The sequence below is a fragment of the Emys orbicularis genome, chromosome 1 (genome assembly GCF_028017835.1).
Source record: "Emys orbicularis isolate rEmyOrb1 chromosome 1, rEmyOrb1.hap1, whole genome shotgun sequence".
NCBI lineage: Eukaryota > Metazoa > Chordata > Testudines > Emydidae > Emys > Emys orbicularis.
The window spans coordinates 145457311-145484934 of NC_088683.1; the positions used below are offsets into that span (position 1 = coordinate 145457311).

A 27624-nucleotide genomic window follows, 5' to 3' on the forward strand; every position below is an offset into this window, starting at 1 on the left:
TTTAATTTACTGATTTCAAACCAATTCTCCAATGTATCAAGGTCATTATGAATTCTAATACTCTCATCCAAAGAGCTTGTGACCCCTCCCAGGTTTGTGTCATCCACACATTTGATGACTTGATTCTCTACTCCATCGTCCAAATCATTAATGAAAATATTGAATAGTACCAGGCCCAGGAGAATGATTTTTTTATGTATCCATTGGAACACAGTGACCAGAGAGAAAAGTGTTAAAGCAACTAAAGGCCAACAGGCATATGTCTTACCTAATCCTCATCTGACGAAGTGGGTATTCACCCACGAAAGCTTATGCTCCAATACATCTGTTAGTCTTAAAGGTGCCACAGGACTCTGATGCTTTTTACTAATCCTCATAATTTCCCTCAAAACCTAGGCTGGCCCAACCTATCCCAGCTACCCCTGCTTCTGGGGACTGGGTTTCAATCTCCTTCCCTGCAGACCCTGCCTCTCCCTCTCTGTTCATCAGGGCTCCCCTTTTCATAGTTCCCAAGCTCTTTGTTTAATTTTCCCACTTGAAGGGCACCTCCCCTCTTCCAAGCTAGGGGGGTTGTGCCCGGCTTGGTCAGAGGCAAAAGTTGAAAGGCCTTGACACCTGTATTGTCAGTTAAGTACCAGTGACTGGGTTCTCTGTAGCCATTGTCTGCCTTACTGGGACATGTGGGGAGCTCCAGCGGGAGTTACTCTCTGAACTCTGGTAGGAAATGGTAAAAGAGCAATAAAAGAAACAGAGGTAACACATAATATACATGTAACCCTTCTGCCCATCTAGTTGGCAGCAACAAGGGCCGGGTTCTGTATCTAGGGGTTCCGTTTCAATAATACAATGCAAAACCGGCTCGAGCCCCCACCCAGTGACCTGGGACAATTACATACCACCCCCCTGGGTACCTCTAAGAGGCAATACTTCCCCTCTCGCAAGCACGGAGTCTGAGTGTAGCAGAAAATGTTTAATAACATGAGGTAAACGACATCAGCATAAAATTGGAAAAACACCACAAACAGGATTCATAACACAAACCATGAGCAAAACCCACCCCAGCAAATTGGGCTGTGTCAACAAGATCAACCCCTGGAGTTCTTTTCCACACTCGCCATAATTCACCACCAGATGTCAGGGTAGAGCTCATCCTGACTCTGCTTACATACATAAACATACAGATATCTCCCATGGTCTTCACAGGGGTCATAGTGGACAAGCAACTGAACTAGAGGTCCCAGGGTGATGCTGTGAAAAGGCTGAGGTGATCCTTGGAGGTTTAAACAAGGGAGCAGTGAGAAGAACTGGCTGAAACGCAGGATTTCCAGCTCACAGGAAATTTTGCTATTTCAAAAGTTCCTGTGAACCAGAAATCCTCTCAACATTTGTTCTGGAAACACCAACACATGGTGTGTCCGACATGAAATTTGCTCCCAGGGACACCAGCAGATGCTGAGTGACACTGACATTCTTGTCAGTTTCACCAGTGCTAAGAGAAAAACAAAAATGTCAATTTCTCTCAGTTACCGCTGGGGCTCCCAGGGTCTGTGGCTCTTGGGCAGCCTCGCCATGCAGACTGCCTTGGACTGGGGACCCTGGGTTTCCAGACTCCTGGGCCAGCTGGTGTCCCAAATAGCCAGCTGGCCTGGAAGCCTCGAAGCTCTGGGGTCCCCGGTCTGGAGCAGTCTGCAACGCAGGGCTGCCTCAGAGCTGCAGACCCTGGGAATCGGGATCCCATTCCAAGATTTCTAATTTCCCTACTGTGGAGCTGGGAGATGAGCCCTGGTTAAAGCGGGGGACAGAAGCAACTTTGTCTGTAGAAAGTGCAAGCTGGTCTCCCTATTGGAAGAGAAGGTTCAAGGTCTGGAGAAATAAGTATCAACCCCGCGTTGCATAAGAGAAAATGAAGATTTCCTGGACAGATGTCAGGATATGCTTCTGCGGTCACGACATTCTGAAGAATCAGAGCAGGCTGAGCAGCGGGGACAGAAGGATGGTGAAGAAAATTGGTAGCTTGTGACCTCCAGAAAAAGAAAGAGGAGCGTCCACGTACCAGCAATGCAGATACAGGTGAGCAACCATTTTCATGTTCTCTCCAGAGGTACTAATGTGGAGAGTGGACTAGATAGTACATCTGAGGGAAGGGAGCAGAAGGAGACTCCACCAATTGGAAAGCATGAGATGCACTGTCCGAGGGATGGGGGTTCCACAACCGCCACTCCCAAGAGAAGGAGGTGGGTGGTGGTGGTGGTTGGGGAATCCCTCCTCAGGGGGACTGAGTCATCTATCTGCCGTCCCGACCGGGAAAGCCGAGAAGTGTGCTGCTTGCCAGGAGCTAGGATTCACGACGTGACAGAGAGACTGCTGAGACTCATCAAGCCCTCGGATCGCTACCCCTTCCTGCTTCTCCACGTGGGCACCAATGATACTGCCAAGAATGACCTTGAGCGGATCACTGCAGACTATGTGGCTCTGGGAAGAAGGATAAAGGAGTTTGAGGTGCAAGTGGTGTTCTCGTCCATCCTCCCTGTGGAAGGAAAAGGCCCAGGTAGAGACCATTGAATCGTGGAAGTTAAGGAATGGCTATGCAGGTGGTGTCGGAGAGAAGGCTTTGGATTCTTTGACCATGGGATGGTGTTCCAAGAAGGAGGATTGCTAGGTAGAGATGGGCTCCACCTAACAAAGAGAGGGAAGAGCATCTTCGCAAGCAGGCTAGCTAACCTAGTGAGGAGGGCTTTAAACTAGGTTTACTGGGGGAAGGAGACCAAAGCTCTGAGGTAAGTGGGGAAGTGGGATACCAGGAGGAAGCACGAGCAGGAGAGCGCAAGATGGGAGGACTCCTGTCTTATACTGAGAAAGCAGGTCCATCAGCGAGTTATCTTAAATGCCTATACACAAATGCAAGAAGCCTGGGAAACAAGCAGGGAAAACTGGAAGTCCTGGCACAGTCATGGAATTATGATGTGATTAGAATGACAGAGACTTGGTGAGATAACTCACATGACTGGAGTACTGTCATGGATGGATATAAACTGTTCAGGAGGGACAGGCAGGGGAGAAAAGCTGGGGGAGTTGCACTGTATGTAAGAGAGCAGTATGACTGCTCAGAGCTCCAGTATGAAACTGCAGAAAAACCCGAGAGTCTAGAAGTGTGAGGAACAAGGGTGATGTCGTGGTGGGAGTCTGCTATTGACCACCAGACCAGGGGGATGAGATGGACGAGGCTTTCTTCAGGCAACTAACAGAAGTTACTAGATCACAGGCCCTGGTTCTCATGAGAGACATTAATTACCCTGATATCTGCTGGGAGAGCAATACAGCGGTGCACAGACAATCCAGGAAGCTTTTGGGAAGTGTAGGGGACAATTTCCTGGTGCAAATGCTGGAGGAACCAACTGGGGCAGAGCTCTTCTTGACCTGCTGCTCACAAACAGGGAAGAATTAGTAGGGGAAGCAAAAGTGGATGGGAACCTGGGAGGCAGTGACTATGAGATGGTCGAGTTCAGGATCCTGACACAAGGAAGAAAGGAAAGCAGCAGAATACGGACCCTGGACTTCAGAAAAGCAGACTTTGACTCCCTCAGAGAACTGATGGGCAGGATCCCCTGGGAGAATAACATGAGGGGGAAAGGAGTCCAGGAGACTGGACAAATGACCAGGGAGGAGTATATATTTTTTTATTTTTATTTTTTGCCAGACAAAAGGCATTATATACATTTTAAACAATTTTAAACAGGCAATTTAATACAGGTATTTAACAGGTTGGCAGCCCCCCATCGGCTCCCCTATGCCCCCCCCACCCGCTGGCAGACCCTGCGGACCAGCGCCCTCCCCCTGCTCCCCACGCCTGCTGCCCATGGTGGTCGGCTGTCTTACGGCGTTCGGGAGGCTGGGGGGAGGAGCGGGGGTGCTGGGTGCACCCCTTCCCTCCCTTGCCTCCTGAGTGATGCGGGTCAGCTGGTTGCCGCAGGCGGGAGGCAGGGGGGAGGCAGTGCGCCACGTCCTCACTCCTCCCCCCTGCCTCCTGAACGCCGCAAGACAGCTGGTTGCCGCAAGCAGGAGGTGAGGGGTGGAGGGGACTGTGAGCCACGTCTTCGCTCCTCCCCGCGGCCTCCTGGGTGCCGCAGGTGGGAGGGGAGGGGTAGGGGAGCTTGTCCGTGGGGTCTGCCTGCGGGCGGCGGGCACTGGGGGGGCGGGTAGGGGAGCTGATGGGAGGGCTGCCAGCCATGGACAAAGCAGGCAGCCTAACGACGTTATAGCAGAGCATTGCACAAGTTTAAATGAGCATGTTCTGTAATGGAGCAGAGATGTAACATCGAAACAACGTTAAGCGAGAGGAAGTTAAGTGGGGAGTTATTGTATTTAGTCTGCAGAAGAGAAGAATGAGGGGGGATTTGATAGCTACTTTCAACTACCTGAAGGGGGGCTCCAAAGAGGATGGATCTAGACTGTTCTCCGTGGTACCAGATGACAGAACAAGGAGTAATGGTCTCAAGTTGCAATGGGGGAGGTTTACGTTGGATATTAGGACAACCTTTTTCACTAGGAGGGTGGTGAAGCACTGGAATGGGTTACCTAGGGTGGTGGTGGAATCTCCTTCCTTAAAGGTTTTTAAGGTCAGGCTTGACAAAGCCCTGGCTGGGATGATTTAGTTGGGGATTGGTCCTGCTTTGAGCAGGGGGTTGGACCAGATGGCCTCCTGAGGTCCCTTCCAACCCTGATATTCTATGATTCTATGACTCCCTTCTCCATGGCAGGGTTGCCCTGGAGCATCAGACTATAGAACACCAGGGTCTCTGGTGCTGGGGCAGTCTACATGGTGCAGCTATCCCAGAGCAGCTGACCTGAGAAGACTGGGGTACCTGGCCCTAAGGCAGTCTACATGGCAGGGCTGGCTGGAGGGCCCCCAAGCAAGCTGGAACTTAACCATGCAAGTTTCTGCCATAACCCAGCCTGTGGTCTGGAGAAAGTTCATTGCACCCGACTCACTTTCATGGGAAATGTGGAGTTCAACAAACCAGCATTTTCCTATGAATCTCCATTTTGTTGGATAATTTCTGACCAGGGACATGATTTTACCTCTGTATACAGCATGGTGAGACCGCTACTGCATCCAGCTGTGCTGTCCACATTTTAAGAAGGATATTTTTTAAAAAATGGAAAGGGTGCAGGCGGCGAACAGCAGAGGCTAACAGAGGGAGTTTGCCTGGGAGCTGTCCGAGAGGAGGTACGCTAAGTGCTGCATTAGGGGGGCTGTGTTGGTGAGTATCTGAGTGTCTGCTGCTGGGACAGTTGGTCAGTTTGACCGTGTGCTTGATTGCTTGCTTGTTTGTTTGAAAAGTGTGAATTGGGAGTGCTTTGTTCCAGGTGGGCCTTGAGTGGGCCTGACTGGTATATAAGGGCAGTCAGCAGCGAACCAGCTGAGCGGCGAACAGCAGAGGCTAACAGAGGGAGTTTGCCTGGAGAGAGCTCACTGAGGCTTTCAGCTGCAGGTTTCTCTGAGTAGTTCCTGCAACAGCTGAGGAAGCTCTTAAGAGGACAGGGATATGGAAGGTGAGCGATCAGCTGTTGTAACCTGCACAGGTTGTGCCATGTTTGTCTTTCTTCCACAGGACAGAAGCGACTTTGTCTGTACAAAGTGCAAGCTGGTCTCCATATTGGAAGAGAAGGTTCGAGGGCTGGAGAAACGAGTATCAACACTGCGTTGCATAAGGGAAAATGAAGATTTCCTGGACAGACGTCAGGAGATGCTTCTACGGCCACAATGTTCTGAAGATTCAGAGCAGGCACAGCAGGGACAGAAGGATTGTGAAGAGGTTTGGCAGCATGTGACTTCCAGAAGGAGAAAGAGGAGCGTCCATGCACCAGCAATGGAGATACAGGTGAGCAATCGTTTCCATGTTCTCTCCACAGGTACTAATGCGGAGAGTGGACTAGATGACCCATCTGAGGGAAGGGAGCAGAAGGAGACTCCACCGATTGGAAGGCAAAAGATGCACTGTCCTAGGGATGGGGGTTCCACGACCACCACTCCCAAGAGGAGGAGGAGGGTGGTGGTGGTCGGGGACTCCCTCCTCAGGGGGACTGAGTCATCTATCTGCCGCCCCGACCGGGAAAACCGAGAGGTCTGCTGCTTGCCAGGAGCTAGGATACACGATGTGACAGAGAGACTGCCGAGACTCATCAAGCCCTCGGATCGCTACCCCTTCCTGCTTCTCCATGTGGGCACCAATGATACTGCCAAGAATGACCTTGAGCGGATCACTGCAGACTACGTGGCTCTGGGAAGAAGGATAAAGGAGTTTGAGGCGCAAGTGGTGTTCTCGTCCATCCTCCCTGTGCAAGGAAAAGGCCTGGGTAGAGACCGTCGAATCGTGGAAGTCAATGAATGGCTACGCAGGTGGTGTCGGAGAGAAGGCTTTGGATTCTTCGACCATGGGATGGTGTTCCAAGAAGGAGGAGTGCTGGGCAGAGACGGGCTCCACCTAACGAAGAGAGGGAAGAGCATCTTCGCCAGCAGGCTGGCTAACCTAGTGAGGAGGGCTTTAAACTAGGTTCACCGGGGGAAGGAGACCAAAGCCCTGAGGTAAGTGGGGAAATGGGATCCTGGGAGGAAGCACAAGCAGGAGAGCGCAAGAGGGGAGGACTCCTGTCTCATGCTGAGAAAGAGGGACGATCGATGAGTTATCTTAAGTGCCTATACACAAATGCAAGAAGCCTGGGAACCAAGCAGGGAGAACTGGAAGTCCTGGCACAATCAGGGAACTATGATGCGATTGGAATAACAGAGACTTGGTGGGATAACTCACATGACTGGAGTACTGTCATGGATGGATATAAACTGTTCAGGAAGGACAGGCAGGGCAGAAAAGGTGGGGGAGTTGCGTTGTATGTAAGAGAGGAGTATGACTGCTCAGAGCTCCGATATGAAACTGCAGAAAAACCTGAGAGTCTCTGGATAAAGTTGAGAAGTGTGAGCAACAAGGGTGATGTCGTGGTTGGAGTCTGCTATAGACCACCAGACCAGGGGGATGAGGTGGATGAGGCTTTCTTCTGGCAACTAGCAGAAGTTGCTAGATCGCAGGCCCTGGTTCTCATGGGAGACTTTAATCACCCTGATATCTGCTGGGAGAGCAATACAGCGGTGCACAGACAATCCAGGAAGTTTTTGGAAAGTGTAGGGGACAATTTCCTGGTGCAAGTGCTGGAGGAACCAACTAGGGGCAGAGCTTTTCTTGACCTGCTGCTCACAAACAGGGAAGAATTAGTAGGGGAAGCAAAAGTGGATGGGAACCTGGGAGGCAGTGACCATGAGATGGTCGAGTTCAGGATCCTGACACAAGGAAGAAAGGAGAGCAGCAGAATACGGACCCTGGACTTCAGAAAAGCAGACTTTGACTCCCTCAGGGAACAGATGGGCAGGATCCCCTGGGAGAATAACATGAAGGGCAAAGGGGTCCAGGAGAGCTGGCTGTATTTTAAAGAATCCTTATTGCGGTTGCAGGAAAAAAACATCCCGATGTGTAGAAAGAATAGTAAATATGGCAGGCGACCAGCTTGGCTAAACAGTGAAATCCTTGCTGAACTTAAACGCAAAAAAGAAGCTTACAAGAAGTGGAAGATTGGACAAATGACCAGGGAGGAGTATAAAACTATTGCTCAGGCATGCAGGAATGAAATCAGGAAGGCCAAATCACACTTGGAGTTGCAGCTAGCAAGAGATGTTAAGAGTAACAAGAAAGGTTTCTTCAGGTATGTTAGCAACAAGAAGAAAGTCAAGGAAAGTGTGGGCCCCTTACTGAATGTGGGAGGCAACCTAGTGACCGAGGATGTGGAAAAAGCTAATGTACTCAATGATTTTTTTGCCTCTGTCTTCACAAACAAGGTCAGCTCCCAGACTGCTGCACTGGGCAGCACAATATGGGGAGAAGGTGACCAGCCCTATGTGGAGAAAGAAGTGGTTCGGGACTATTTAGAAAAACTGGATGTGCACAAGTCCATGGGGCCGGATGCGCTGCATCCGAGGGTGCTAAAGGAGTTGGCGGATGAGATTGCAGAGCCATTAGCCATTATTTTTGAAAACTCATGGCGATCGGGGGAGGTCCCGGATGACTGGAAAAAGGCTAATGTAGTGCCCATCTTTAAAAAAGGGAAGAAGGAGGATCCGGGGAACTACAGGCCAGTCAGCCTCACCTCAGTCCCTGGAAAAATCATGGAACAGGTCCTCAAGGAATCAATTATGAAACACTTAGAGGAGAGGAAAGTGATCAGGAACAGTCAGCATGGATTCACCAAAGGGAAGTCGTGCCTGACTAACCTAATTGCCTTCTATGATGAGATAACTTGCTCTGTGGATGAGGGGAAAGCAGTGGATGTGTTATTCCTTGACTTTAGCAAAGCTTTTGATACAGTCTCCCACAGTATTCTTGCCGCCAAGTTAAAGAAATATGGGCTGGATGAATGGACTGTAAGGTGGATAGAAAGCTGGCTAGATCGTCGGGCTCAACGGGTAGTGATCAATGGCTCCATGTCTAGTTGGCAGCCGGTTTCAAGCGGAGTGCCCCAAGGGTCGGTCCTGGGGCCGGTTTTGTTTAATATCTTTATTAATGATCTGGAGGATGGTGTGGACTGCACTCTCAGCAAGTTTGCAGATGACACTAAACTAGGAGGCGTGGTAGATACACTAGAGGGTAGGGATCGGATACAGAGGGACCTAGACAAATTAGAGGATTGGGCCAAAAAAAACCTGATGAGGTTCAACAAGGATAAGTGCAGAGTCCTGCACTTAGGACGGAAGAATCCCATGCACTGCTACAGACTAGGGACCGAATGGCTAGGTAGCAGTTCTGCAGAAAAGGACCTAGGGGTCACAGTGGACGAGAAGCTGGATATGAGTCAACAGTGTGCTCTTGTTGCCAAGAAGGCTAACGGCATTTTGGGCTGTATAAGTAGGGGCATTGCCAGCAGATCGAGGAACGTGATCGTTCCCCTTTATTCGACATTGGTGAGGCCTCATCTGGAATACTGTGTCCAATTTTGGGCCCCACACTACAAGAAGGATGTGGAAAAATTGGAAAGAGTCCAGCGGAGGGCAACAAAAATGATTAGGGGTCTGGAGCACATGACTTATGAGGAGAGGCTGAGGGAACTGGGATTGTTTAGTCTCCAGAAGAGAAGAATGAGGGGGGATTTGATAGCAGCCTTCAACTACCTGAAGGGAGGTTCCAAAGAGGATGGAGCTCGGCTGTTCTCAGTGGTGGCAGATGACAGAACAAGGAGCAATGGTCTCAAGTTGCAGTGGGGGAGGTCCAGGTTGGATATTAGGAAACACTATTTCACTAGGAGGGTGGTAAAGCACTGGAATGCGTTACCTAGGGAGGTGGTGGAGTCTCCTTCCTTGGAGGTTTTTAAGGCCCGGCTTGACAAAGCCCTGGCTGGGATGATTTAGTTGGGAATTGGTCCTGCTTTGAGCAGGGGGTTGGACTAGATGACCTCTTGAGGTCCCTTCCAACCCTGATATTCTATTCTATTCTATTCTATTCTAAGAGCCACAAAGATAATTTGAGGGCTTGAAAATATGCCTTGCAATGAGAGATTCCAGGAGCTCCATCTGTTTATTTTTAACAAAGAAGAGCAAGAGGTGATGTGATTATACTATATAAGTACTTTAGTGTATAAATACTTGTGCAGGGACAAAACACTGGTAAGTAGAGGCCTCTTTATTCTAGTGGAGAAAGGCAAAACAAGAACTAATGGCTGGAAGTTAAAGCCAGATAAGTCATATTAGAAGTAAGCCATATATTTTTCATAGTGAGGGTGATTAACCATTGGAACAAACTAAAAGGGAAGCAGAAAATTATTCACCTCCTGAAGTATTTAGATGAAGACTGGATGCCTTTCTGGAAGATGTGCTTTAGCCAAACAACAACGATTGGATTCAGTTCAAGAGTAACTGGATTAAATTCTGTAGCCTGTTACCCAGGAGGCCAGACTATATAATCTAATGCTTCCTTTGGCCCTTAAAATCTATAAAGCTAAGTAGCTAAAAGGAAGTTAAATTTGTAAAGCTGAGCACTCAAACATTCAGAATGACACACTCGTGCTGTCCTCTGTAACCTTAATTAGTCCCTTTTGTATTTGCATTGTGATACAGCCTTTAATTACATGATCAAATGCTATTTTTGCCCCAGGACCCCTGCCTCATTCAGTGAACAGGACACATGGTGCTGACTGAATGGGTGGATGGTCAATAGTTCTTTTTATACTCATTGTTCAATGTGTGGTCCCAGCCCCTATGTACTGCACGTCATCCAAACTGAACTCCCAAAACAGAATTGTTAATTTCCTCATAGGCTTTTCTATGGCTCATTTCTATGGGAGCTGAGTGCTTCACAAACATTAAAGAATTTCTCTATTCAGCACCCCTGGGAGGCAGGGAAGTGTTATTTCCATTTTACACATAGGGAACTGAAGCCCAGAGACACTATGGACAAAATGATCAAAAGTGTCAACTGATTTTGGGTGCCCAACTTGAGACACCAGGTCCTGATTTTTCAGAGTCCTTAGCATTATACCGCACTTAGTATGTTCAGAGCACAGCACCTACTGACTTCAGTTTACAGCAGTGAGTGCTCAGCACTTCTCCAAACCAGACCCCCAAGGTTACCAGGGGGCCACCCATTAAATGAGGAACACACAATTAATGACCACCTGGGAAACTTTTGGTTTCAGTGACTTGCCAAGCATTGCATAGGAACTCTGTGGCAGAGGCAGGGATAGAATCCAATTCCCCAGGGCAGCATTCATCTGCCTTAACAAGAGACCCTCCTTTCCATTTCTGCAATCACCTGCCTCATACACAGCACACTTCACAGTTTCTGCAACAAATGAGGCAGGGGACCTACAGACACCTGCCTCCTTCACTCCACAACCCTGACTCAGAGCCCTGTCTGTCCTGTGCACAGAATGAAGCAGGGGTCCTGTGGAGAAAATAGCATGATATCATGTAATGAAAGACTGTATCTTAATGCATACGTAGAAGTGGGCCAAAATAAACATTTGGTTTCAGTGACTTGCCAAGGATCACATAGGAACTCTGTGGCAAAGGCAGGGATAGAACCCAATTCCTCATCGAGAAAATAGCTTGTTATCATGTAATTAAAGACGGTATCTTAACACATATGTACAGGTGAGCCAAAATAAAGTTGCAAAGACAACTTTAATTCTGCCATTTCCTTGTTTTTTACTGCTTAGCTTTGCAAACTTAATGTGCCTTACAAGTAAAGCTTTGTGCATAATTCCCTAGGTTTTTAAGAAAAGCAAACTGAAAAAAAACAGAAATAAATGGCACCTGAACCAAAAGTCTGGTTTCCACTGGGCGGGGGAAAGCACCAGTGCATTAATCTGTGCCAGCCCCTGCTCAGCCGGGGTGACTTCGTACCTGCAGACAGGCTCCTTGAGACTATCCAGTGAGTGATCATGGGGGGGGGGAGGAGTGAGCGACGGAGGCAGGGCCTTGAGGGGAAGAGGCAGAGAAGGGGCGGGGCCTCAAGGAAAGAGGTGGAGCAGGAGCGGGGGAAGAGGTGGAGAAGGGTGTGGCCTTGGGAGGAAGAGGCAGGGCTGGGTGTAGGGACTTGAGGATCCAAATACTAGCCATTAGAAAGATGACAACCCTGTAACACCCACATGGGTCATCAGCAGAGTTGTAACCTTTAGATCCACCACAGAATCCACTGCCACTTGAGCTAATGGAGTAACTGACAGTAGTAGTAGGTTGTCATCCTCTTTGTGGACCAGCAGTAGACGGGGATCAGAAAATTTTGCTGGAGGGTTTGACACATATTTGCTGACAGCAGGGGAATGGCAAAACTCAGGGATGCTGGGTTCCATTCCAGGCTCTGGAGAGGTGTGTGTTCTGGTAGTGACAGACCCTTCTTCCCCTGTTCCCCCAAGCCTAACCCCTTCTGCCCCATATCCTCCAACCTGTCCCTGTCCCAGTCCTGTTTCTTCTCCGTCCCTTGCTCTATGTCCCAGTCCCCGTCTCCACTTCTCAAGCTTCTCATCCCCAGTCCCAGTCTCCTTGCCAAGCCAGTCCTGGACTTCACCTCTGGCTTCCCCAGCCAAGTCCCAGTTTCCCCCCGTTCTCTGTGCTGTCCCTCCCCTCTGGGGTCCTCATCTGATCTCTTTCTACCACTTATCCTTACCTTGAGTTGTCCTGTCTGCCTCAAGCCCCAGTTTCTCTCCATGGATGCCTCATACAGTCTCAGGGTTTCTCTCGACACACACTTAGTTTGTGTCAAACTGGGGTGTAATTTTACCTCGCACTAGCCTGCTGCACACTGAGTGTCTGTGTGGAGCCTGCTGCTGCGCACTAACATTTCCCTAATGCTTGGAAATGGGATAGATCAAAGCACACAAGGGAACTGTTAGGGCTTCTCTTCGCTACCACACTAAATCAGTGCCACTGTATCGATGCAGCGGTGCCGATTTAGCATGTCTGGTGAAGACACATTACGTCGATGGGAGAGCGCTCTCCTGTCGACATAATTAGTCATAGACTCATAGAATATTAGAGTTGGAAGAGACCTCAGGAGGTCATCTAGTCCAATCCCCTGCTCAAAGCAGGACCAACACCAACTAAATCATCCCAGCCAGGGCTTTGTCAAGCCTGACCTTAAAAACCTCTAAGGATGGAGATTCCACCACCTCCCTAGGTAACCCATTCCAGTGCTTCACCACCCTCCTAGTGAAATAGTGTTTCCTAATATCCAACCCACACCTCTCCCCACTGCAACTTGGGACCATTACTCCTTGTTCTGTCATCTGCCACCACTGAGAACAGCCGAGCTCCATCCTCTTTGGAATCCCCCCTTCAGGTAATTGAAGACTGCTATCAAATCCCCCCTCACACTTCTCTTCTGCAGATTAAATAACCCCAGTTCCCTCAGCCTCTCCTCGTAAGTAATGTGTCCCAGCCCCCTAATCATTTTCGTTGCCCTCCACTGCACTCTCTCCAATTTGTCCACATCCCTTCTGTAGTGGGGGAACCAAAATTTGATGCAATACTCCAGGTGTGGCCTCACCAGTGCCGAATAGAGGGGAATAATCACGTCCCTCGATCTGCTGGCAATGCTCCTACTAATACAGCCCAATATGCCATTGGCCTTCTTGGCAACAGGGACATGCTGCTGACTCATATCCAGCTTCTCATCCACTGTAATTCCCAGGTCCTTTTCTGCAGAACTGCTGCTTAACCAGTCGGTCCCCAGCCTGTAGTGGTGCATGGGATTCTTCCTTCCTAAGTGCAGAATTCTGCACTTGTACTTGTTGAACCTCATCAGATTTCTTTTGGCCCAATCCTCCAATTTGTTTAGGTCACTCTGGACCTATCTCTACCCTCTATCGTATCTACCTCTCCCCACAGCTTAGTGTCATCTGCGAACTTGCTGAGGGTGCAATTAATCCCATCATCCAGATCATTAATAAAAATGTTGAACAAAACCGGCCCCAGGACTGACCTCTGGGGCACTCCGCTTGATATCGTCTGCCAACTAGACATCAAGCCATTGATCACTACCCATTGAGCCCAACAATCTAGCCAGCTTTCTATCCACCTTATAGTCCACCTCATCGAGAGGCAGAAGCTATGCTGGTGGGAGAGTGTCTCCACCTGACATAGTGCGATGTAGACCCTGCTTTAATTCAATGCGGGGAAAGGGAGGCAGTATTTTCACAGTAGATTTACACCCCAGCTTGCCACAAACTAAATGTTCATGTAGATCTGCTCTCAGTCTCCAGCAACCCACCCTGGCTGCTTATTCCAGTCTCGTCGCCCAGTTAGACTTAGACTCCCCCTACACCCTGGTTCCTAATCTGATCTGTTTTTCCTCACTCACCTCCAGTTCCTTCCCACTGGTTCCCTGTCCCAGACTTCTCACCAGTCAGTCTCAGTCTCCCCAGCTCCCAATCTCCTTGCTCAGCAAGTCACAGTCTCTCCCCACCCACTCCCTGTCCTAATCACCCTGCCTAGCCAGTCCTAGTCTCTTTCCCGCTCCTCCCAGTCCCAGTCTCCTTGCCCAGCCAGTCCCCATCTCCTGCTTTCTCACCCAGTCCCAGTTTCTCTCCATCCACCAGCCTTCAGGCTCAGAATATTCCCCCTGCATCCTTATCCTCATCGACTTTCCCTTCTCACCCCGGTCTGTGTTCAATTCAGGTAGCTTCCTCCCCACACTGCCTGGGCCCAATAGGTGGAGACAGTCTCCCTCATCTCAGTTCTAGTGCCTGGTGCCACTCTGGCCCATAGCAGCCAGGAGCATAATTTCAGCATAATTTTATTGGTTACACATCTTGCCATTGCTGCAACCCCTCTTTGGAGACCATCACCTTGTTGCGGTGAATGGGCTTGTGTGCTCCAATGATCCTCAGAGCTACGCTGTCGGGAGCTTCATTTTTCTTCAAATCTGGTATAATGAGAATATTCTGGAAGACTTGAGAAATGCCATCATTGTTATCTTTTAAAAAGGAGATACGTTGGAGTGTGGAAATTATTGCCTTGCTATCTACAGCAGGGAAAATTCTCACCCGTATCCTCTTAAACCGATTACTTCCACTTGCTAAGTAAATACTGCTGGAATCTCAGTGCAGTTTCAGACCATCCCGCAGGACAACCGACATGATCTTCGTTGCCCACCAAATCCAGGAAAAGTCTTGGGAGCAAATTCAGGACTTGTACATGGTCTTCATCGATTTGACAAAAGCCTTCGACTCTGTCAATCGCAAAGCCCTGTGGAAGGGGCTGGCCAGATTTGGCTGCCCTCCAAAATTTATTAAGGTCCTAAGGCTTCTACCTGATGAGATGACTGCCACCATTCTCTGTAATGGCCTGGAGATGGATCCTTTTGGCATCAAAACTGGGGTTAAGCAAGGATGTGTTATTGCTGCAACCCTGTTCTCCATGTATTTAGCAGTCATTTTGGTCCTTGTTAAAGACGGCCTCCCCACTGGAGTTGACATTCAATACAGGATGGATGGGCGGCTTATTAATCTTTGATGTTTCCACTCAAAGTCTAAACTCTCAGAGCGTCCATTACTGACCTTCAGTACAGTGATGACTGCGCCATCGCCGCGCACACTGAGAATGACCTTCAGTCCACACTGGAATTTTTTGCACAAGCTTACCGAAGCCTATGACTCTCACTCAATATCAAGAAAACTAAAGTGCTCCATCAACCTGCTTCAGGCCTTCCACATGAGCCGCCACAAATCACCATCGAGGGGCAGACTTTGGAGAGAGTTGAGGACTTCTGTTACCTCGGTAGCCAACTTTCTCAAAATGCAAAAATTGACAGTGAGATCCAGCACAGGATCCATTGCGCAAGTGCTTCCTTTGGGAAACTGCTCTGGCACATTTTCACAGACCGTGACCTACAGCAGGACACCAAGATACAGGTCTATGAGATAATTGTTATTCCTACACTCCTTTATAGCTGCGAAACCTGGGTGACCTATCAACAGCACCTTAAGAGACTGGAGAGGTACCACCAACGATGTGTCTGGAAGATGCTTTTCATCAAGTGGGAAGTTCACTGCACGAACACCAGCATCCTCATTGAAGCTAATGTCACCAGCATTGAAGCAATGATCCTCACTCACCAACTCTGCTGGGCTGGACATTGTGTGCGGATGCCAGACTCTCACCTCCCAAAACAAGCCCTCTACTCTCAGCTCACCCATGGTGAGAGATCCCATGGTAGTCAGAGGAAACCCTACAAAGACACACTGAAAACATATCTCAAGAAAACTCATGTGGATATCACAAGCTGGGAGGAGCAAAGAACCAACCGATCTCAATGACACTTCATTCTCCACCAGGCAGTGGCCTGCTTCGAGGAGAAGTGCCTTGCCCTCGAAGTTGAAAAGAGAGAGAGAAGGAAGGAAAGAAAATGAACTTTCTCCCAGCAAGCAGCTGACCCATCAGGAAACGTCTGTACCTACTACGGGCAGATCTATGGTTCTAGGATCGGATTCCTGAGTCATCTCAGGACCCATATGTAAATCTGTGGTAGAGATCATCCTCGAATGGAAGGGTCACCGATGATGTTGATGCTGCTGCTGCAACCAATGGAGCTGTGGGCCTACAGACAACAGCCTCTTTCACTGTGCACCCCTGATTCACTCCCTGGGCACCGTCCAGCCTGTGCACTAACTGAGGCAGGGACCTTGGTAGAGGAGAATGTTTTGGCGAAGTTTGGTATTAATCCAACCAGAAATGAAAAGCAAAATCTGGATGAGAAGGGGTTGAGAGAGACAAGGTGGGTGAGGTAATATCTTTTATTGGACCAACTCCTTTTGGTGAGAGAGACGAGCTTCTGAGGTTACACACAGCTCTTCTGTGTACGATCAAAAGTTTGTCTCTCTCCAACAGAAATGGGTCCAATAAAAGATATTACCTCACCCACCTTGTCCCTCTAATATCCTGGGACTAACACAGCTACAACAACACTGCATACAAGACGACGACTCTCACTTTTTGGAAAGTTTTCTACTATTCTGTCAGGACAGCATCTCTCAAAAATTGCTTGGTGCAGAAACATCACAGCTCCTGTATAAAGAACAGGAGTACTTGTGGCACCTTAGAGACTAACAAATTTAATTGAGCATAAGCTTTCGTGGGCTACAGCCCACTTCATCGGATGCAGAGAATGGAACACACAGAGAACATGAAAAGGTGGAAGTAGCCATACCAACTGTAAGAGCCAATGAATTGAGATGAGCTATCATCAGCAGGAGAAAAAAAACCTTTGACGTGATAATCGAGATGACCCATAGAAGGTGTGAGGCCACACGAAAGCTGTAGCCCACGAGAGCTTATGCTCAAATAAATTTGTTAGTCTCTAAGGTGCCACAAGTACTCCTGTTCTTTTTGCGGATACAGACTAACACGGCTGCTACTCTGAGCTCCTGTATGTGTTTGTTCTCAGTGATATCTAGTGCACAGGGCAGTTTGTAGACAGCTGAGTGGTTATTTCTGGAATAATTCTGAATGGGCCCAATCCTGAATCCTTTATGCTGTTTCTACTCAGTCTGTACAAAGCAAACTCACATTACAGTCAATAGCTGACTGCCTGAGTAAGGAACCCTGGATTTGGCCCTATGAGCTGGCCCTGAACCTCTATCCAAGGAAGATGGGGATTAGTGACAAGAACGGACATAACTATAAGGGCCATGGAAAGACTCATCCTCCTCTCCAAGCTTCAGCACAGACATGTGGAACTACCCTGCCAGCACAGCAGGGGTTAAAGGGAGCCTTTGGGCCCAGCTAGCCCCACCCTGCTGTACCTGCATCCAATTCCAGGCCTGGGGGGAGAAAAGGAGAGAGCCTGACTCAGTTGAGGGCTGACTGGCGAAAGGGCAGGAGTATCCGCCTCCCTACCTGAGGGGAAGGATCACTAGCCTGCCAGCCGAGGCAGCCACCAGGGAGTAAGCGCTGTCTCCTCAGCCAAGGGGGACTGTGGAGGAGCCGTAGGAGCCTCTTGCAACTGAGGTAACTGGGTCCCTGAATCTCAGAGACATTGTGGGGTTCAGCCTCACCAAACTTGCGGCTGCCCCACCTGAAGGAGCCGGGGATCGCAGCAAGGTGCCACCCACGATCCACGAGAGGGCGCTATGGGATACAAGGCACCAGCGAATGGGACTAGAGGGGCCATGCCCCAAACAAAAGGGACAGTGGTAGGAAGTAGCCCAGGGCAGGGGATTTAGATCCCTGCTGGGAGGCCCCTATTCAGGGGTAGATGCATGCAGGACCCTGGCCTGGGACCCGGTGGAGAGGGGGGGCCTGGCTTTCCCTACCCCACTGCCTAAAATACTGAGGAAACTTAACCTGAAAAACAAGGGGCTGGAGATCAGGCGCACCAACCACTAGGCAGCCCAGCCCTTCAGACGCCCTGTTACAAACCCAAACTTTATTCCCACTGCAAACGTGCAGCTCCAGCTAGATGCAGGCGCAGTGTTACAGAAGGGACTTTTGCTTTGATACCCCTTTGTTTGTGAGCAGCTCCCTCCTCCTGGTGCGGTTCAGCGGAGAGGGGCTCCCTGCTGTGCACTTGCTAGGTGTGCAGCACAAGGCATGGCAGTGGTTATTACCGGGTTAGGGAATTTACATTGGCGAAGGACAATCTGTTTTCTGAAGAGTTTCAAACTCCTGGCAATGAATTTCTGTAAAGTTCCCGCCCACCCCAGCTTTTTTATTTTTAAAAAATACTAAGAAATTGCATACAACCCCTCCCCCCATGTGAAGAGCGTATCCATGTTTGTCATTGAAACACTCAAAATCCAGGAAAGGGTTGAGATTAAACACTGCCCTGAGCTCCCATTGCCAGCGGGAGCTGCTAAAACTTTTGGAACGATGGGGAAATATTCTCTCTTCCTTGTGCTATGTCAGAGGAAGATATTACTCCCACTAAATGTTAAGAAGAGGGTAGTTAAAAATAAAATTTATAATGAGTCTGTAGCTGTAATGTTAGCTACTGAGTCACAATAATATGACATTCCTGTGCTGTGTAGGGTTGAGGTATATTTTTGGCTGAGCTCTCTATGCTATGCCAGATCCACTGGGTATCAGAGGTTTTGAAATTTTCTATTACTGGTTGGTCCAAAATGTGAGAAGTAACAGAGCAGACGGGGGAGTGCTCTTGGCTAAATCTAATTCTGGCCAAGCTGGGAGAATCTGCCCATTCCTCGGTCACCCTATGAGGGTGGCAAAGGGGCTACATAAATGCCCCACCCTCTGTACCTCTGTGGTTGGGTGTCTGGGTCTGGATTTTGGCAGGAGTGTAACATTTTCAAAAGTGCCTCAGCAACTTAGGAGCCTAAGTGACATTTTCCTTTTTAATTTTCTCTCCTATCTGCATTTTAGACCCATTCAGAGGGAAAGGGAAAGGAAATACATGACGTTGAAACAACTGGAAATGAAATAATGAAAACACTTCAGTCACACAGGGAGATCCTCAGTGGCCAGTGACATGAACAGTAATAATTACAGTTCAGTAATAACAATAATTACAGAAATTGCTCTAGTTTTTGTTTGTTTCTCATTAGGGTCACAGGCACATGATGCCCTCTGGGTTCAAACCCTTTTGTCTCAAGGAATTTGTCTTTCAGGACTGAGCTGGCTGATTCTTACCTGAACAGGTCACTCCAGCATCCTCTCCATGATTGCAGTAACTATTAGCCCATCCACTGTTCCCGCAGTGCCAGAGAGCAGACTCGGTACCGTCACAGGCAACTTCATCCAGCCAAATTGGTCCAGATCCTTGTCCAAAACGTGCATTTCCAGGGGCACTGACAGCAGCTCCACATCCCAACTGCTTACAGATAACCCCAGCATCTGCCATGTCCCAGCCATCATCACACACCGTCCCCCACTGATCCTGGTGTTTAACCTCCACTCTCCCGGCACAGGGGCTGCCTCCACTCACCAGCCTCAGCTCATCAGCACCTTCAAGGAGAGACACAGAGCAGGGTCAGAGCGAGCAGGGAGCCCCCTGCCCAGCGTTATCACAGCAGAGTCTGTGCCCAGCAGCAGGGGATCCGCGCCCAGAGCCAGGAGAATGGGACATGCCCAGAGCTGCCTCATGGCGCCACCTTCTCACGTCTCAGGGCCTCACACTCGGGGCTGTCAGTGCTGCAGCTCTCGCCATTTTATCCCCACTCTGGAGATTTGGGGTGTTTTGATAAAAGGCACCAACTCACGGAGTTTCTCTTATTCCAAATGGTGCCATCTCCTGTCACTGGGGCTGAAGCCAGCGAGATGCCGCCATCTCCCTACAGTCTGTTGGTGTGTGAGAGATGGCAGGGAGCGGGTTTGCAGTGGGGTAACAGGGAAGCAGGAGAGAGGGTCACAAGGGAGGGGAGGGGACAGGGATCTGATATTGGGGCAGGAGGGAGGAGTGGAGATGGAGCACAGGGTGGTCTGGAGGGAGAGGAGGGAGCATGGGGCTGGAAGGGGTTATTGAGCAGGGGGCAGGAAGGAGGGGAGGAGAAGGAGATTTAGAGAAGGGCGTCTGCATGGAGAGGTGGAGAGAGGAGGGGGTCTGGAATGGAGGACAGGAGTGAGAAGTGAGGAGGTGGTGTGGAATCGGGCAGGAGGGAGAGAGGGGAAGGGAGAGAGCAGAGAAGGTGCAGAAGGAGGCACGGGGAGAAGAGGGGGCTCTAAAAAGGGGGGAAGGAGGAGGTGGGGGTGGGGAAAGGTGATCATGTGTAGGGGGCAGGAGGGAGGGGATTAGAAGCAGGGCAGGAAGAGGGTGAGGAGGGGAGGGGTGTGGAGCAGAGGATGGGAGGGTGGGGAGGTAGCCTGGAGCAGGGGGAGATGAGGGAGGATTGGGTAAAATGGAGGAATCGGGATGGAGTGGGGGGGGGGTCTGGTGCCAGTGGACAGGAGGTAGGGGAGGGGGTTCTGGAGCAGGGGGACATGAGGAAGTATTGGGGAGGAGGAGGGGGCAGGAGGGAAGGAGAGATGGGAAGGAAGGTGAAGGGGATTCTAGAACGGGGGCAGTGCTTCCCAGTCTCAGGCAGAGAAGTTGCAGGGGCGGTGTGGAGTGGAGGAAATCAGGGAAGTGTTGCTGTTTGCAAAAGGCTGAACCAAACCCGTCGTGTTACGGTGACATAATTTCTGTGAATGGTTAATGTCAGATCAGAGTGAAGGTCTCCAGTGTCTCTGTCTGTAACTCACCCCTGAACAGTAACAGAAGTTCTGTGTGTGAGAGTGAACTATGCTGCATTGATTAGCTCAGAGGCTGTCAACTATTTCTCAGTCAGCCCTTTGTCTGTCAGAGGAACTGAACCAGGAGGGGAGAGCGAAGGCAGTGCTGGGCAATGGACGGCAGTTCCCAGCTCAGGGGTGAGGGGAGGGTAAGCGCAGCCTCCAGCTGAGCGGCCAGGGGGAGTCGTGCAGTTTGGGTGCACTGAAGGATGACTTTTCAGCCTGCGATACTCACCCCCACTCTGGCAGAGGAGTAGAGGGGGGTTCTACAGTCCAAAGACGGATGGAAAAATGAGACTGGATGGTTTTTTTAACCTCACCATTTTTGTTCTGCATAGCTTGGCATTACAGCCTTGTGCTTCCTCTCCCCACCTGCCCCACACATTTCCCTCTTCCACTGGTCTCTTCCCACCCACCTCCCTTGGGCTCTGCCCCCTCCTCTTCTCCCCTTTCTACCTGGCCTCTCTGCCCTGCATGTACAGGCTGCTTCTTCCCCTTCTGCCCCCACTCCCTGCAATCTGCTTTTCTCCCAGTAGCTCTGAGTTTCACCCCCTGCCCCCAGTTGTCTCTACAGCTGTTTGCATTTCTGGGGGTTGTGGAGAGGCAAAGCTGGCTGGTGGGAGAGAGGCAATAAACAGGAACTGTGAGGAGGGGCAATCACAATCACATTTACATACTGCACCTATCATATCCTGGCTCCACTTCGGTGGCCCAAATTGGAATAATGACCCCACCCAGCACTCGGAATATTGGGGAAGTTCAGATCTGGGTCTGGGAGTGAAACCTGCTGCTTTGGTCCATCCCTGATATTTTCTCATTTGTTTGCCTGGACCCCACATCACTTTACAAATGTGTTTTCCTGCACAATGCAAAGAGGTCAATAATTGTGAAACACAATCTTCAGGCAAAGACTGACCTGGCCTCTGCTCAGGGCTCAGGGAGGAGAATTGGGGCACTGAGGAAAAGGGAAAAATAGCTACATGGGGTGATATCCCCTATCTTGTAAACTCCCCTGTGTCTGTGTCATGTGAAGCAAACTCAAATTTCCAATAGAAAATAAAAAATATCAAAGGGATGATGCACATTTCCTCATCAATCAAACAAAAATACATTGAGCTGAGCATGGGCTTGGCATCACTATATGACACCATCCCACAAGTAACAGGAGAGTATTTTATGCTCCCCCATGTCACTGTGTCTGCATCATGTGAAGCAGTCAAATTTCCCATAGAAAATAAGAAATATTCAGGGGATGATAAACATTTGCTCATAAATCCAACAAAAATACACTGAGCTGAACATGTGCTTGGCATCGCTATATGACGCCATCCCACAATCTTGCAGTAATTTATCCCTCACCTGGTAATAATTGTCCGTCCCCTGCAATGTCAATCTGATCACCAGAAGTCACCATAGAATCCTCTGCTTTTCGGTCTTGTACAGCTGTGTTATGGGCTCTAACCCCAGCACATTATATTTGAACTTATTGGGAATCTGAAATATAAACTCCAAGTAACCTGCTAGTCGGTTTGGTTTGCTCAGGATTTTCTGGGTACCAGCCCCCTAATCACCGCACTGAGCTGTCTGTGAAATATACATTACGGCAGGTTTTTCTCTAAGACAATAATGTAGACGGACATTTCTGATGATCAACTTCAGGCTTGTGCAGCAGCACATCGGGTTCCCATGAACCAGCTACTGCTATGGAGTTCACTGCCCTGCCAGTCACATGGATCATTCTCATGCTGTTAACACCAGCCCAACAGGTTCCAATCACTATATTAATTAAATCATATCTGGATCCCACATTCAATTTTAATCCTATTGCTAATCAGTTTGGAGTCTTTGGGCCAGATTCACGTCCTAAAATGCACCAGCACATACTGATGTACCCCATGATCTGCCTCTCCCCCCCGCCCCCACCTTTGCTGTTGAGTCTGCCTTGAACTGGGACACAGCATGGCAAGGAGACTGCAGCCCCCTCTGTGCTGGAGGAATGAGAGCAGCCCTGATGCTGGGCAGGGGCAGCCTTGAGGGAATGAAACCAATGTGGCTGTGAGAGGCACTGATACAGTACCTCTGCCATGCAGCTTGTGCTGGTCGGGCTTCTCTAGGCTCCAACTAGGATTCAGAGCTTCTCTGCTCCAGCAGAAACCCTGGGGGAGGGAGGCAGGGCTCTTGCAGGATAAATCTTCCTGCTTCCAGAGCTTCCGGTACCCTCATAGGCACAGGGCATTGCACACTGCACCCCAACACATGCACACACCCCTTCCCTGGGAGGAATTGGCTCTGGGTTTATTTGGATAAATCCTGCTCACTTCAAAATTGCAAAACTTCTACTGGCTTCAGTGAGTGAATGGGGGGGTGAGGAACCAAGACCTGGCCCTTGGAGCTGTTGGATTCAGGACCAAACAGACATTTCTGTTGGATCCCAAATTATTGATGCATTTATTGGGATTTAAAACACTAAAGCGATGCCCAGCCAAGACTGTTGGCACCCGGACGACATTGATAACACACTCAAATCCCAGCAGCATGAAGTGGCCATTTCAACAGGAACTCAGCCAGCCAGACACCTACAGAAACTCCTTCCCACCCATTTCTCATTATGTGATGCACGGTCTGGGTCCTTCCCACCCCCAATCCCAGCACCAAACAAGTGTCTTTTGCAGTGTGCCCAGAAGGTCACCAAATTTGGGCTATTTTGGCCCAAATGGAACAACAAGTTTCAGAGTCCTGGAGGCCTCACTGAGAACACACTCCCAGCCCACCCCTCTCCTTTATAAAAAGCTCAGGTGCCCCAGCTAACCATAGCTGTGGCAGTACGGCACGGGGTGAGAGGTGATCCCTCAGGGAGGCCGGTTCCAGGCCATTAAGGACTTTATAAATCCTAACTGACACCTTAACCTCCACCCACAGATGGGCAGCCAGTGCAGATCCTGCAGCACGGCTGTAACATGCTCCCAGCGAGATGCCCTGCTAAGTGAGTCACTGCTATTTGCACCAGCTTCATTCTCTGAAAGGTTCTAAGGTGCAGCCCCACATTAGAGTCATTTGAATAGTCCAATCACAAGGTAACAAAAGCCTCGATAACAGTGGCCAGGCCCAATCCCGAAAGGAAAAGTCACAACCTCCTAGCCAGGCACCGATGGTAAAAAGCTGACTGTAAAAGTTACCACCCTAGTTCTAGTTAACCCAGCTCCCCTGGTGAAACACAGAGGAGACTTACCTGCTATGTCCTGAATTGTGAGGAGAAGAAGCCACAGCACCAGAGTGGAGAGATGTCCCTTCATTGCCAGCCTGACTTGCTGTCCCCTCCTCTCACTGCTCTGGCTGCACCTAAGCACCTGCCAGGGCTCCTCTGTGTCTGACAAGTGACAACAAAGCAGTGGAAGGGAAATATATAGATTCAGAGGCTGGCATCAGCTGCGGGAAGGAACCAATAGCAAACTCATCTGCCTTTTTAGTTATTATCAGTGGTTTTATCTGTGACTTTATGCAGCTAAAACATCCAATAAAACTTGAAAGCAACAAACATCACCATATATGAGTGATGAGCCCCCTCCTGACGTCAGGTTTACCACAGCTTCAGATCATCGGGTAACCCCCAATCTCCGGAGCCGGAAAGAAAAGTTCTGTACAAACTGTATCCGTGCTGTTTCTCACCCCGATAGATTCTATATCATATTAAACATGATTTGGGAGACATTAGACGCTGGTTATTTTATAAACTAGGAAAGAAATCCCTTGTGCCAAAGGTGATCATTACAAGACCAATTCCCAGTATAGGACATGCCTAGTTGTAGACAAGGACAACTCACTAGAACCAGGTTGTGTCACTCAGATCAGCTTTATAGAAGAATTATTCAGCAGCATCAGAAATATTGACAGCTCTACTAATAGACCTTGAGGGAGGGGTGAAAGGGGGCCGGTACAACATACTGGTAAAAAGTGGCTGCCAGTACCAGCCCGTATGCAGCCGACGTTAAAGCGCTGCCACGGTTGCCCCTTTCCCCCCACCCCCACATGTCACCAACATTGGGGGGGTAAAAGGGGCCCTGGGTGGTGCGGGCCAGGCAGTGCGGATGGGCAGGCTGGGGGAGGCTGACCTCCACCCCGCCCCTTCTGCCCAAGGTCCCACCCCTTCCGGGGCCCCGGCTCCGGGCCCCCATACCGGTAAGTGCTTAATATTAATTTCACCCTGGCCTTGGGGTTTCCTGCCTAGACCATAATTCATAGTGCTAGAGGCAGAGCTTAGGGCTTCCTGAGTAGGCCATGACCCGCTCTTGCAGTAGCAGGATGTCCTGCACAGACCATGCCCATCAGTGCTGTCAGTAGGGGGAGGGCTCCTTGGAAAAAAGTTTACTTGATTCATGGGACACAGACAATTAAAGGAACAGGCACAAGGCAAGGGGCATATAGCACAGAACAATGACTGGCTGACACCACACCTACCTCCTCCTCAAGAGAACTGTTAAAATACTTGGATTAAGGGGAATGTTTTTAACTCTTTACCTTTGCATTTTCTCGCATGCTGCCCTTTCTGTATGGAGAAAAATCCCTGAGAAAATCTGTGCAACCAACACCTGATCCTCCTTCGAATCCCTCCTTGAGACTCTGCTCTGTTGTGATTCTGGAAAAACACTTGACAGTGAGTGACTAGTTTGGCAGGGGAGGAGGTGTGGCCTCTTCCCCTTCCTTCCCTCTCCTTATTTTTACCAAACTCCCCGCCCCAATCCTGCCATTCCCCTCACTTGGCCCTCCCCCTACTTAAACAAACAGTAATGACAAAACAGGAAATTGCACCCAAGTATTGTAAGGGCCCTACTGTCAATCAAACATTAGTCCCTCCCCTTGTCCCCTGCCCACCTGTCACAGGAAGTCCCACCCCTGGGGGTATTACTTCTGGAGTCAGGCCGGACACATGACTGGAAGCAAGGTGTGTCATGTGACCACTCTAAGAACTCCTCCCACCTCTCTCTACCAATCAGGATGGGTTTCACCCCCTTAGGACCGCCCTGAGATGTGATTTGACCAATGAGAGGGAGTTCCAGGACAGGGTGACCTGTCCGGAAGTGGGTCGTGTGACCCCTCTTAGAACTCCTCCCACCATCCTCTACCAATCAGGAGGGGTTTCAGCTGCTGGGGACCACTCCCGAGAGGACATTTGAACAATAGGGGGAGTTCTGGGATGGGGTGACCTGTCCGGAACTGGTTCATGTGACCCCTCTAAGAATTCCCCCCAATGCCCTCTGCCAATTGGGATGGATTTCGGCCACAGAGGACTGCCCTGAGAACAGATTTGACCAAAATAGAGCAGGTTCTGGGGTAGGATGAACCGCCCAGAAGACGGTCATGTGACCCCTCTAAGAACTCCTCCCACCACCCTCTGCCAATCAGAGCACAGCACTACTACCCCATAAGTCCCAGCTCTGGGCAGAAGAGGCTATCTCTTACCAAGAATGCATGTTTTAGAACTCGTGGAGTTGCTGAGAGTAAACATGGACTCCTTCCCCACCCCTGTGAAAACTTCAGACTTTGTTTTAGCCTCGAGGGCCTTTGACCATCCCCGGAGAAAGTGCTACATCAGCAACAGTTCTGAGGAGGAGGACGGAGCAGCCGAGGGGAGCCCTTTGGCCCAGCCATTGCTGGATACGTCGGAACCCAACCCTGAAACCCAGCTACTCATGAGACAACCCAATGAGCGTGCTGGCCTCTCGTCGTCCACCCTCATGGTGGAGGAAGGTGAACGCAGCTCAGGGTGGGGTTAGGAACTGGGGTTGTGTAAATCTAAACACAAGCAGTTGGAACTTACACTTGTTTCTTTTCTGGAAATCTCTCGACAGCTCAACTATGCCTTCCTAGAGGCCCTGGAGGCCCTGGACAGCGTTGCATCAAGCAGCGAAAATGAACTGGACCTGCCTTGTTTTTGCTCAACGCTGATACAATTGTTGAAGAGGACTCGGAGGATGACGGCTATGAGGAGTTTAGGAGGAGGCTTGGCATGGAACTAACTGAGCCAGTGCTACATCGGGAGTGTAAAAAAGTAATGTGGACTATTGCTTATTGCTGTTTATGCTGTCTTTAATCATTATCTTAGGGAAAGCTTTTTGAAGATTGTGAGGGCTGTGTCATAGATGCGCCAGGCCAGCGGCACCATGACTGTGTGGCTTGGACTTCAATGGGTATAAACTGCAAGCTCTGGGGCTTGTGTGCTGAGCTGCGTTTGGAAAGCTTATTAAACACTGTTATTGCCATAGGTGATGCTATGCAATGTCTGTGCTTAACTCAAGAACATTTAGCACAAGGGGTGACCTTGATAAATGCTATGCAATTCAGTGGAAACCCTGACCGTGTTTTAAAGAAAATGACCAAACCAGAAGATGCCTGCTTACAGCCTCATATTGACCGTCTGTTCCGCACAAAAAGTTACAGAACCCTGCTTAAGAAAAAGACTATTTGTAAGAAATCTAAAAGGATTAAGTTAGAGAATGGTGAGGGGACAAACATGCGATATAAAACTTGGTACCTGTAAATAAAAAAAAATCTATTGAAAAGGGCTTTGTGACTATCTGTGTTTCTGTTAGAAGGTCTCTGTCTCTTAAGTGAGATAAAAGTTTTAATGGAGCATCTTGGTTTGTTTTCAAGGAGCTGTATGTATTTTAAATAAAAAAATAGTTTGTGAGAACCTAGCTCTTGTGTTTTTGTGTAAAAGAGACCCATTTACAGCAAAAAGCTAAAATGTATGGTGTGGAATATTGTGAGGGGGAAAAAACCCTAAAAATGTGTTTACAATTAAAAAAAAAACAGGGATTGTTCAGACACGTGTTTGAGTTCAATGGAGCTGACCCACCGTGTTGAATGAA

General features: G+C 49.4%; 1 protein-coding gene across 1 annotated transcript in view; it reads right to left on the reverse strand.

Annotated features, from left to right (window-relative positions):
• Positions 1-19391, reverse strand: part of LOC135887217 (antigen WC1.1-like) — a 47544-nt gene extending 28153 nt beyond the window's left edge. Inside the window, exon 1 of the mRNA XM_065415024.1 lies at positions 19181-19391. Within this exon, the coding sequence (XP_065271096.1) occupies positions 19181-19391 (211 nt within the window). The remainder of the gene's footprint in view (positions 1-19180) is intronic.
• Between the last annotated feature and the right edge of the window lie 8233 nt (positions 19392-27624).